This window comes from Zingiber officinale, chromosome 5A (genome assembly GCF_018446385.1).
Source record: "Zingiber officinale cultivar Zhangliang chromosome 5A, Zo_v1.1, whole genome shotgun sequence".
Taxonomy (NCBI): domain Eukaryota; kingdom Viridiplantae; phylum Streptophyta; class Magnoliopsida; order Zingiberales; family Zingiberaceae; genus Zingiber; species Zingiber officinale.
The window spans coordinates 17961294-17974591 of NC_055994.1; the positions used below are offsets into that span (position 1 = coordinate 17961294).

At 36.7% G+C, this 13298-nt stretch overlaps 1 protein-coding gene across 1 annotated transcript in view; it reads left to right on the forward strand.

Annotated features, from left to right (window-relative positions):
• The window catches only part of LOC121979449, a 59476-nt gene extending 52389 nt beyond the window's left edge, over positions 1 to 7087 (forward strand). Inside the window, exons 2-3 of the mRNA XM_042531439.1 lie at positions 1535 to 4613; positions 5088 to 7087. Coding sequence (XP_042387373.1) covers positions 1535 to 4613; positions 5088 to 7087 — 5079 coding nt within the window. The remainder of the gene's footprint in view (positions 1 to 1534; positions 4614 to 5087) is intronic.
• The last annotated feature ends 6211 nt before the right edge of the window (positions 7088 to 13298 follow it).

Here is a 13298-nt window from a genome sequence, read left to right on the forward strand (position 1 = left end):
ATTCACATCAAAAAGGGGGAGATTGTAAGTACTCTATAGAGGTTTTGATGTGATCAACCGAGTCGAGTTAGGTCCTATTGTTATTTGATGCCTTGTGTCTAAGTGTCCAGGAATTTAGGAGCACAAGAAGTCGAGTGAAAGATGCAACTAGTGAGAAGGACGACACGGGAGAGAGCCGACGGGCTCGGTGCGGCCAAGGGACGAGGTGCTGCGGAAGAGTATGCGGGCGGATGAGAAGGAAGCGTGCGGCATTTCCGAGGGACGAGAAGCCAGAGCGGAAGACTGCTCGAGAAGGCCGGAAGTTGGGTTCGGGTGAGTGATAGTGTATGTTTGTGGTTAAACATTTTCAATTGTTTTCTTCAGAATTTTACTCTTTTATCGAATTTTAATTGCATTTTCGTGTATGTTTAATAACTCTAGTCATTAGCTGGAATGATGATGTAAGCAGCAATTTTGGGGTATTTTGTTGACAAAGTCTTGATTAATTGTTGCAGGTATTGAAGAGGGAGTTTTCATCTGGATTTAAGCTTTGAAGTTCCTGGACCGTTGGATGGAAGCTGCAGAGAATCTGAGCCGCACAGGAAATCTAGGATCTAGTGAGAATATAAATATGTGCGGAAGGCTACATTGAAGGGGAGGGGCGATTTACCCTAGCAAGGAGGAGGAACGGCAGAGGGGAAAAAGGCTGGGTTCAGTTTTCAACAACTTCGGCTGAGGTGATGCTGATCTGAGAGGAGAACGACGCTGCTCGACTTCCGTGTACCATTCAGATCTGGAGATGACAATGGAGTTGTTTATATTCCAGATCTAGGGTGAAGTCTTTTCATTGGAGTTTGGCAACGATTCTTTCAGTTCACTGAATCTTTACTCTACTTCTTCTCAGATCTAGTTTAAATTTCTGCTCTCTTGGTTAGAGTTTCACTGTTGACTTAAATCGAACCTTTATAGTTTGATGCAAGAGTTTTTTTTCCTTATTTCCGTTTACGGATGACAATGATTTGATCTTGGATTTAATTCTGTTAAACTTGTTTCAGCTTGAGTTTGAATTAGATTTTTGCAACTACTCTATGATTTAGATTTGCTCATTTAGCTTCAAATTGCTAGATTCAACTTCTAGTTTACGGAATTATACTAGTAATGCTTGTAGTCGAGTAGATAATCTCAGGATTTGGTTTTAATATTCATTCATCTAGGAAAAAAGTCAACAATGGCTGCTTGAATGTGAGTTAGAGGTTAGCATTTTTAATCAATTGAATTCTGCATTGTTAGTAACAAAGAAACCCATATGAATTGTGCGATAAATCAGATCAAATGAGAATTGATAACACTATGAAGTCCTCGTGAATCGACTTTGGAGTCTACTTACCAATTTAAGTTGAGGAAGATTTTAGTTAACATTTGAACCCAAGATTTTAACGACACAAATTTTGGTTATCAAATTTGGCGCCGTTGCCGGGGACCTAATGTAGGTTGTCGAATTCTTAGTTTGATATCTACTCTTTACTACTTTGTTAACTGATGTTTTAGTTGATAGAGTAGAGCACAGTTTATGACCAGAAAGAACAATCAAGATTTGGTCCAGTTTGATCCAGAAATTGAAAGAAGTTTTCATATACGACACAGAGCTCAGAGAGGACAGTCTTCTACTTCTAATTCTATGTCTGTAGATCCTTCAAGCAGAATGGTGCTTGGTCATGGCAGTACACTGAGGGAATTGGCAGCTCCTTATGGTTCACATCAACCTCTTTGCATTGAGTATCCTGAATTAGAAGTTGATTTTGAGTTAAGATCAGGGATTATACATTTGTTGCCTAAATTCCATGGACATTCAGGTGAGGATCCAAATCGACACCTGCAGGAATTCCATGTGGTATGCTCTACAATGAAACCTCAGGGGATTTCGGAGGAGGATATCAAACTAAGAGCATTTCCATTTTCTTTGGCTGATGCAGCTAAAGATTGGTTATTCTATTTGCCTTCAGGAACTATTACTTGTTGGAGTGATATGAGGAGGGTATTTCTGGATAAATTTTTTCCTGCTTCTAGAACAGCATCAATTAGAAAAAGCATTTGTGGAATTCAGCAAGCTACTGGTGAAACACTTCATGAAAATTGGGAGAGGTTTAAAAGGTTATGTGCAAGTTGTCCACAACATCAAATAAGTGATCAATTGTTAATTCAGTATTTTTATGAAGGGTTATTACTTATGGATAGGAGCATGATAGATGCTGCTAGTGGAGGAGCTTTAGTGAATAAGACGCCTAATGATGCTAGAGATTTGATAGAAACTATGGCAGCAAATTACCAGCAATTTGGTACAAGACCTATGGTAGCAAGGGGTGTTCATGAAGCCCAGATTTTACAACCAGGACAGAGTAGAATTGAGAGTAGATTAGAGGAAATGTTGAATAGAATTGAGTTGGCAGCAGCTCAGATGACAGTGAATCAGCAAGTTCAACATCAAGCTGTGGAGCCTGTGCATGCAATGAAAATATGTGGATTCTGTGCCAGTAGTTGGCATTCAACAGATACTTGTCCCAGTTTGCAACCAGATGGATGCAATTCAATAGTTGAGCAATCTGTAGCAGTAGCTAGCGTCTTCCCTAATCGTCCACAATATCAGCAAGGCAATCAACAAGTGAAGTATGATCCTATGTCACCTACTTATAATCCAGGATGGAAGGATCATCCAAATCTGAGGTATGGAAATATTTCAGCTGCTCAGCAGCCTTTTCCACAACAGATTCAGAATAACAATTTTTCAAGCAATCCGAGACCACCAGGGTTTTACAGTAGCACAATTCCGAACAGAATACAACCATTTCAACAGTTTCAACAACATGTTCCACCATTTCAGCAGCCAAGGAAATCTTTCCCTACAACTCAAATTGATTTTTCAGTACAAGATATGAAGGAGATTATGCAGCAAATGATGCTCCATCAACAACAACTTTCACTGCAATGTACACATTCAATTCAGCAACAACAGCGGACTGATGCAGCATTGCAAAATATTGAAAGACAAGTAAGTCAACTAGTTTCTGCACAGGGACAAACTCAATTACAGACCCCAAGCCAGTTGCCTTCCCAAACCATTCCAAACCCAAGAGGAAATGTGAGTGCTATCACTCTACGGAATGGAAAAAGTGTTTCTGAGAATAAACAGGAGGGCTTAGCTGAGCATTTAAGAGATTTGGATGCAGATTTGCAGATTAAATTTGGTTCTATTCCTAAATCTGTTGCTGTGCAGCTTCCATCGTTAGAACAGGAGCAGACAGAGATTCAGTTACCATTTCCTCAAAGGTTGGTAAAACCTGGAAAGGGTAAGGTTATTGAAAAGTCTAGAGAATTTCAAGAGATGATGGAAATTTTTAGTAGAGTAGAAGTAAACATCCCTCTACTGAAAGCAATCAAACACATTCCAAAGTACGCAAAATTTCTGAAGGATCTATGTGTTAATAAGAAGAAGCTTAAGGGTGATGAGCTGGTTAGTGCAGGGGAAAGTGTTTCTGCATTATTTCAGGCTATGCCACAAAAATGCAGGGATCCGGGAGTTTTTACTATTCCGTGTAAAATTGGAGAAAACTGTTTTGAAGATGCTATGGTGGATCTTGGGGCATCCATTAATGTAATGCCGAAAGCAGTGTTTCAGGCTCTTGGAATTGGTCCTCTTCAGCCAACAGGAGTTGTGATCCAATTGACAAATCGAAGTTTTGCTCATCCAGTAGGAGTGATTGAAGATGTGCTGGTTAAGGTTAAGGAATTGATTTTTCCTGCAGATTTTTATGTTTTAGATATGGAAGGTGATGCATTATCAAGTCATGTGCCAATTATTTTGGGAAGACCATTTTTGAAGACAACAAAGACTAAAATTGATGTTCATGCTGGAACTTTGTCAATGGAATTTGGTGGAACTGTAGTGCAGTATAATATTTTGGATGCTATGAAATATCCAGTAGAGGATCATTCTTTGTTAAGTATAGATTTGTTTGATGAATTAGAAGACAGGTTAGATGGTTACTTACTGGAATGTGCTGTTCTTTTTAATGATTTTGGAGATGATCTGAGTACAAAATGCCGAGATAGTTTGGATCGGTGTGTTCCAGAGACAAAGGACTATGAGGAAGTTTGTGTAGCTGAGGTTGAATCTGGAAAAACACTTCCTTCTGTTTTGCAGCCACCAAAGCTGGAGTTGAAAGTTCTTCCGAGCCATTTGAAATATGCTTACTTAAGGAAGGATGAACAACTGCCAGTTATTATTTCCAAAGATCTTGATGCTGTACAGGAAGAGAAATTGCTAAGGGTTTTGAGGCACAATCAGAAGGCGATTGGGTGGACTCTCGCAGATTTGACGGGAATCAGCTCTTCTATCTGTACACATAGGATCTTGTTGGAGGATGATGCTAAACCTGTGCGACAGCCACAAAGGAGGCTTAACCCAATTATTCTTGATGTAGTAAAAAAAGAAGTTGTGAAGTTACTGCAAGCTGGGATTATCTATCCTATTTCGGACAGCAATTGGGTAAGTCCAGTGCAAGTGGTGCCTAAGAAATCGGGAATTACTGTAGTGGCAAATGAGGGCAATGAATTGATTCCTACAAGGGCACAAAATAGTTGGAGAGTGTGCATTGATTATAGGAGACTTAATCAATCAACAAGGAAGGATCATTTTCCATTACCCTTTATTGATCAAATGTTGGAGAGGTTAGCAGGGAAGACACATTATTGTTTTTTGGATGGATATTCAGGATATTTTCAGATTTGCATAGCACCTGAGGATCAAGAGAAGACCACTTTTACATGTCCTTTTGGGACTTTCGCTTATAGAAGGATGCCGTTTGGACTGTGTAATGCTCCAGGTACATTTCAAAGGTGCATGGTAAGTATTTTTGCTGATCTTCTTGAGCATTGTATGGAGGTGTTTATGGATGACTTTACTGTGTATGGTTCTTCATTTGATGCGTGCTTAGATAGTTTATCTTTTGTTTTGCATAGATGCGTAGAAAAGAACTTGGTTTTGAATTTTGAAAAGTGTTATTTCATGGTCCAGCATGGAATAGTTTTGGGTCATATTGTTTCTGAAAAAGGTATTGAGGTAGATCCGGCTAAAATTAGTGTAATTACTGCTTTATCATATCCCACATGTGTGCGGGAAGTTCGTTCTTTTCTTGGGCATGCAGGTTTTTATAGAAGATTTATCAAAGATTTTAGTACTATTGCTTTACCTTTGTCACGATTGTTGCAGAAGGATGTGGAGTTTGTGTTTGATGAAAAATGCAAAGAAGCTTTTGATAGACTCAGGGAAGCTCTTATTTCTTCTCCTATTATGTGTGCTCCTGATTGGTTGCTACCTTTTGAACTTATGTGTGACGCTTCTAATTTTGCAGTTGGAGCGGTTCTAGCTCAAAGGGTTAACGGAGCGCCTCATGTTATTAGCTATGCATCAAAGACATTGGATTCTGCTCAAAGCAACTATACAACAACTGAGAAAGAACTTCTAGCAATTGTTTTCGCTTTGGACAAATTTCGGTCTTACCTTCTTTGTTCTCATGTTATTGTTTTTTCTGATCATGCAGCTCTCAAGTTTCTTCTCAGGAAAAAAGATGCAAAGCCTCGATTGATTCGTTGGATGCTCCTACTTCAAGAATTTGATATTGAAATACGAGACAGGAGCGGGAAAGAGAACTTGGTGGCAGACCATTTGAGTAGGATTGGAAGTGAAATGGAAACTATACCAATTGTGGATGCATTTCCTGATGAACAACTTTTTCGGCTACAAGGTAGATTGCCATGGTATGCTGATCTTGTCAATTATTTGGTTGCTGGTGTCTTTCCTACGCATTTTTCAAGAATTCAATGTGATAAACTTAAAAGTGATGCAAAGTATTATGTGTGGGATGACCCTTACCTTTGGAGATTTGGTAGTGATCAGGTTGTAAGGAGATGTGTATCTGATGATGAATTTCAGTCTATACTTTCCTTTTGTCATTCACTTGCATGTGGGGGGCATTTTGGGCCTCAACGTACAGCTAGGAAAGTTTTAGATTCGGGATTGTATTGGCTCACTTTATTTAGGGATGCTTTTGAGTTTCATCGGACTTGTGAGAATTGTCAAAAGATGGGAAGTATAAGTCGTAAACATGAAATGCCTCAACAACCTATTTTGTTTTGTGAAATTTTTGATGTATGGGGTATTGATTTTATGGGTCCTTTACCTATTTCATTCGATTTTGTTTACATTCTATTAGCTGTTGATTATGTGTCAAAATGGGTGGAGGCTATTCCCACCAGGACTGACGATTCTTCTGTTGTTGTGGACTTTGTTAGGTCTCATTTATTTTGCAGATTTGGATTGCCTAGAGCTATTATCAGTGATCAAGGTTCTCATTTTTGTAATAAGCACATGAGGGCACTCATGAGTAAGTATGGTGTGGTTCATAGAGTATCTACTTCTTATCATCCACAAACAAATGGTCAGGCCAAAGTTTCTAATAGAGAGATTAAGCAAATTCTGGAAAAGACAATAAAACCGGATAGGAAGGATTGGAGTAGGAGACTTGATGATGCTCTTTGGGCTTACCGAACAGCTTACAAAACACCTATTGGAATGTCTCCGTATCGGATTGTTTTTGGTAAAGCTTGTCACTTGCCGGTTGAGGTAGAACATAGAGCGTATTGGGCTGTGAAATCTTGTAACATGAATCTGGGAGAGGCTGGTGGTGAGAGAAAGTTACAGTTGCAAGAGCTTGAGGAGCTTAGGTTAGAGGCTTATGAGAGTTCACGGATTTACAAAGAAAAAACAAAAGCTTTTCATGATAAACAGATATTGAGAAAGGAATTCCATAAGGGAGACAAGGTTTTGCTATTTAATTCTAGACTTAAATTGATACGGGGTAAGTTGAAGTCTAGGTGGGAGGGACCTTATTGTGTTACTAATGTGTTTCCTTATGGTGTTGTTGAGATTCAGGAAATTTCTACTGGGAGAGTTTTCAAGGTGAATGGACATCGTCTTAAAGTGTTCTTTGAAGGTGCTGAGGGAGGATTCAAGGAGAAGTTGCATTTTGAGGAAGCTGCTTATCCAACTTGAAAGAATAAGGGAAGTGTTTTCGTTTAATTCTTCCTGTCATTTTATAATTGTTCTTTGGGTTCTTGGTAGTTTAGTTGTTTCCAATTTATAATCTGGGGAAAACAAATAATAATAAATCTGTTCTTTGTGTGTAGTACTGATAATTCTTGTTTTGGTTTTGTAAAAGGTTTTATATATGATTCATCAATGCTACATTCTTTACATTTCTTGTTGGATGACTTCATGTGTTCAATGGGTAAGATGGTGGATTTTAACTTGAGTAGTTGAGTTCATGTTAAACCTAGTGAGGATCATTCTGTTAGCCTATCTACTTAATTTTGTGGGATATGCACTTGAACATGGATCTCTAGAATTTGCCTGGTTCCTTTTCGAAGTTGTAATTGTTATACATTTTGCATGAGGATGATAAAAGATTTTCTGTTCTTCTTAAATCTTTCTACTTTATCTTCTCTTTCCTTATTCTTATACATGTTTCTTTAGTGTGCTGGAATTGTTATTGATGAGTTTCCTTGTTCGGGACGAACAACATTCTAAGTGTGGGGGAGGTGCATGTGATGTAAATGTTTTGTTATAGGGAATGCTTGGATTTTTGCTGACTTTAAGTCGTTGTAGTTGATTTCTGTAAGAAGTGGAGTTGTGGCATCAAGAGAGTTAAGTTGGAATTTTGAGCAGTAAACTTAAGCTTGAGAAGTATTGAGTTAGATGAGGTGCTATTGTAGTAAACCTGGAAAGTTTAAGTTTTGACCAAGGGATTTAATTTTTATTAATCCAGATTAAAAAAAAAACAAAAAGGAAAAAAAAGAGGAAAAACAAAAACAAAAAAAAACAAAAAAAAAAAAAAAAACAAAAACAAAAACAAAAACTAAAAAAAAATCTTTGAATTCTGGAATTTATGCAATCAACTTGGTCAAATTTGTTGGATGCGATAGTTAGTGAGAATGGGTGGAAATTTGGATTGAGAATAGTGTGTGCAGTTAATTCAAGTGACATGATGCTGGAATTGTGAGCATCATAAAAGGAAAACTATAATTGGATGAGAAAAGGTTGTGAATGAATTTTGAAATGTGCATTATTTTGTAGTATAGTGAAAATTTCTGGTTTCAGAAGGCAGAGTGATTAATAGTGGAGTTTACAAAGATTGATGAAAGGTTACAGTTGTTACGGTCCTGTAGCATTTTAATTTGGAATTTGACTCTGGATTCAGTAACAGGAAAAAATAAAGATTGAGAATGATAAGAGTGATTTATATGGCAGTTGAATGTTTGGAAATATGTAAAGGCTTCCTTTATACAGAGTGGAGTTGGAGAATGAAGTTAAGTAAGAGGATTGGGTTATTGTGCATCAAGAAAAAAAAAAGAAAAAAAAACTGGAGATGAGAAGGAATTACAAGCGGAGTTAATTCATTCTGTTTTCTGTTATTCAGGCAGTTTAAATTTCATTGAGTTGCATATTTCAGATGATGTTATTCAGGAAATTGGATTTCTAGAGGTGAATTTAATGGGTTGTTGGTGAAATGGTAATGGAAGCTCGATCATAAATTTTGGTCACTTAACAGAATTCTTAAGTAAAGGAGTTAATTGATAGAGAAATGATGTTTCTGGCAATTAGAGTGTAAAAGAACGAGTGGAACTTATCAAAATACAATTTCCAGCATAACTACTCTTTCTTTCCCTTATCTTCATTGTTTTCCCATTAGTGCCTAATATAATTTCAATTCTCCTTTTGTCTTCTATTCCATTGTCAAAATCTTTTTGATTCATGTGTTGTTATATCAGAAGCAGTGGAGAGACAGGAAAAAGGCAAGCATATGGTAGTGAAGTGCTTTGAGTAGCATAGAGAGAAACTCCATTCCAGAATTAGATTAGGAGAGTGATAGAGATTAATTCTCAACCAGGAAGGAAGAGTTGTTCTCAATTATTTGAGCATCTGAAACCATTGAACTGATTGAACTATGAAGGTTGTGTAACTTGAATGTTTTGATTAGATTGCTGGACATAGATAATTACTTTTTACAATCCTTAATAGATTGTCAGTACGGGTCAAAGAAATGATATTAAACTTCCTTAAGGATCATTTTGATTTGCCGGGACGGTCAAAAGTAAGTGTGGGGGATTTTGATAGTGTATGTTTGTGGTTAAACATTTTCAATTGTTTTCTTCAGAATTTTACTCTTTTATCGAATTTTAATTGCATTTTCGTGTATGTTTAATAACTCTAGTCATTAGCTGGAATGATGATGTAAGCAGCAATTTTGGGGTATTTTGTTGACAAAGTCTTGATTAATTGTTGCAGGTATTGAAGAGGGAGTTTTCATCTGGATTTAAGCTTTGAAGTTCCTGGACCGTTGGATGGAAGCTGCAGAGAATCTGAGCCGCACAGGAAATCTAGGATCTAGTGAGAATATAAATATGTGCGGAAGGCTACATTGAAGGGGAGGGGCGATTTACCCTAGCAAGGAGGAGGAACAGCAGAGGGGAAAAAGGTTGGGTTCAGTTTTCAACAACTTCGGCTGAGGTGATGCTGATCTGAGAGGAGAACGACGCTGCTCGACTTCCGTGTACCATTCAGATCTGGAGATGACAATGGAGTTGTTTATATTCCAGATCTAGGGTGAAGTCTTTTCATTGTAGTTTGGCAACGATTCTTCCAGTTCACTGAATCTTTACTCTACTTCTTCTCAGATCTAGTTTAAATTTCTGCTCTCTTGGTTAGAGTTTCATTGTTGACTTAAATCGAACCTTTATAGTTTGATGCAAGAGTTTTTTTTTCCTTATTTCCGTTTACGGATGACAATGATTTGATCTTGGATTTAATTCTGTTAAACTTGTTTCAGCTTGAGTTTGAATTAGATTTTTGCAACTACTCTATGATTTAGATTTGCTCATTTAGCTTCAAATTGCTAGATTCAACTTCTAGTTTACGGAATTATACTAGTAATGCTTGTAGTCGAGTAGATAATCTCAGGATTTGGTTTTAATATTCATTCATCTAGGAAAAAAGTCAACAATGGCTGCTTGAATGTGAGTTAGAGGTTAGCATTTTTAATCAATTGAATTCTGCATTGTTAGTAACAAAGAAACCCATATGAATTGTGCGATAAATCAGATCAAATGAGAATTGATAACACTATGAAGTCCTCGTGAATCGACTTTGGAGTCTACTTACCAATTTAAGTTGAGGAAGATTTTAGTTAACATTTGAACCCAAGATTTTAACGACACAAATTTTGGTTATCAGTGAGCCCTATTTCAGATGGCCAAAATCACCCAAGTGAGCGGAGCTGGAGCAGAAAACCTGGACCGAGGCAAGCAGAACCAGAGTAGAGGGCTCGGACCAAAAAAGTCAACCATGTTGATTTTGTGGGTCCAAGCGCCCGGACCCATTTCGAGCGCTCGGAACCTAAATTTTACCATCGATGTGGACTTTGATCAACACATCGGGGATAGAATTCTATCCTACTCTAGGCACCTGGAACCCTTCTAGGCATCCCGATCAAGGCTATAAATACAACCTTGGTCTCAGAAGCTAGAACAACAAAAATTTTGATAAACAACACTTGTGCGCTTCTCTTTGTTAGTTTGGCTTCATTTTTTCTGTGCGTTAATTTCTATAAAGAGGTTTCTCCGCTCGAAGGAGATCTTCATAAGTGCGCTTCATTTTCCTTGGATTAGCAATTTTCTGATTGCAAACCAAGTAATTCTCTTTATATCTTTGTCTTTTTAATTAGTCTCTTAATCCTTAATACAAGTGTTCATAATTAAGCTATAAGTCAAGAAAGGGTCCCCCCATTTTGTCGGTCATCAAGGGACCTACAGTTTCCACACCCCTCCCCTATTTCCAACACCCTCCTCTAGAAATTCTAGATAGAAGTGAGATCATCTCTCTCTACTCAGATGGTAGGGGAGGAGAGGTATCAAAGCCTTTAGATCCCATGGATGGTCATGGTTGTGATAGAGGTCATGATAGGTAGGCCTCAGCTAAGTAAGCCTCACACCATGGTTGTAGTACCCGAGAAGAGATACTTGAAGATATACAAAGACAACTCATAGAGTTATCCCAGCATCTAGTGTCTCAAGATCTTTAAGGTTGTAAGTTCCCTTATCTTAATTCAGATTCCACTTTTGCAAAATCCTATCACAATCACAAGAACCATGGTCAAGATGAATTGTACATAGATATTGGGTTTCCAGTTGAATCTCCTAATTTTTTTGGTACGTTGCGAATCAAGAAATTCTTTGATTGGCTTGATGAGGGGAAGGAATTTTTTATTATAAGAAAGGTGTGGATGACAAGATTGAAATAGTTGATGATCTAGTTTATGACAATGATGAGGTGGATAAAGTTGTCGATGAAGTTAGTGACGATGTGTTGCAAGTTTCAAATGCTAAGAATTCTTTTGATGGAGGCATTATTGGTGGAAAAGAGTTTTCATGTTTGAGTTCTGTTCAAAATGATAAGAAAGAGGCGATTCAGGATGATGGATTAGTTGAGGATACAATGCATGTCATATTGGCAAATAGTGCAAAGAAGAATTCTCTTGGAGTAGAGGAAGATTCTAAACCTGTGATTTTTCAATCTATGAATGGCATGGACTAGAAGATTAATGGTACCGAAGAAATTGATGCAATAGGAAGCCTTGAGGTGATTGAGAAACCCTTGGATACTGGTGTGGAAGCTAAGGCTCTTGATCCATCAATTGATGAAAATAATGGTAAGTCATTACTTGCTCTGGATGAAGGAAAGGAATTTGTTAATACTACTTAAACAACTTCTGCTAATAGCATCGTGGGGGTGTATAAGGTAGATGCAGGTGAACAAGAGGCAATGGGCTTGCTCCTTAACCAATGAACCTTGTGTTCTATACTTGTTGAAATTGACAATTTTCCCCATATAGCCTATTTTACAACTTATAAGAAGATTATGGATGCTATCTGGAATATTGTTCATCTTTACTTCAAGGAGATCATGCGTTTACATGGGCTTCTTCTATTCATCACTTCATATTGTGATACCAAGATTATCAATTAATTTTAGAAGAGCTTATAGGAGCAAATTAGCAAAACATAAATCAATTTTTACAGCACTACGTTCAAGACAAGGGTAAACAATCATCATCGTTTGATTAATGAGGTAGTTCTAGATGAGGTGTCAAATGTCATCCAAAGATACCACGTATGCATGTAAAGGTGGGAAAAATACCAAAAATTTTAGTATACCATGCATACCATACTGATATATACCATTCATACCAAAATTTTTAATATACCAAAAATTTTAGTATGGTATAATATTGTACCAAAATTTTCAATATCGATATCGGTATAAAATTTATTATTTTTTAATATTTTAGTATATACCAAAATACCGAATAAATTATTTTATAAATTATTTATTTTTTCAATTAGGGTTAAGCTTTAATAAGACGATACGAAAATTTTAAAAAATATAAGACACAATACTGCTATGATATGGTGATTATTATAAAAATATAAAAATATTATATTTTACATCTTATGGTATATTGTGTGATTTATGGTTCAATTCGAGTCAAAAGTTATGACATTTCAAAGTTCACTCGGTAAACACATTGTAACAACTACTAACTAGTAGTTGCTATAACATAATTTTCTCTATTGTAGCAAATATTGATTTGTAGATGCTATAAAAATATAAGAAAAACTATGTTGTAGCAACTACTAGTTAGTAGCTACTACAATAGAGAAAATTGAGTTGTAGTAGTCACTGGTTAGTAGTTGTTAAATGTGTTTGTCATGTAAACTTTAAGAGATTATAACATTTGATTCTGCATGAATCATATAGTGCATATTATATCAAATTGAAGATCTCTGAACTAGCTTCGATTTGATATATTGTGCGTCTCATGGTTCAATTTGACTTAAAAGTTATGACCTCTCAAACTTTACTCAGTAAACACATTATAAGAGTTGCTACAGCATAATTTTCTCTACTATAGTAGCTACTAGTTCATAGATATTATAACATCACAAGGAAAACTATGTTGTAGTACTACTAGTTAGTAGTGGCTACAACAGAGAAAATTGTGTTGTAGCAACTACTAGTTAATAGCTGTTACAATGTGTTTGTTGAGTAAATTTTGATAGATCATAACTTTTGATTCTGGATGAACCATATAATGCACAATATATCAAATAAATGAGCTTCAATTTAATATATTATGCATCTTATAGTT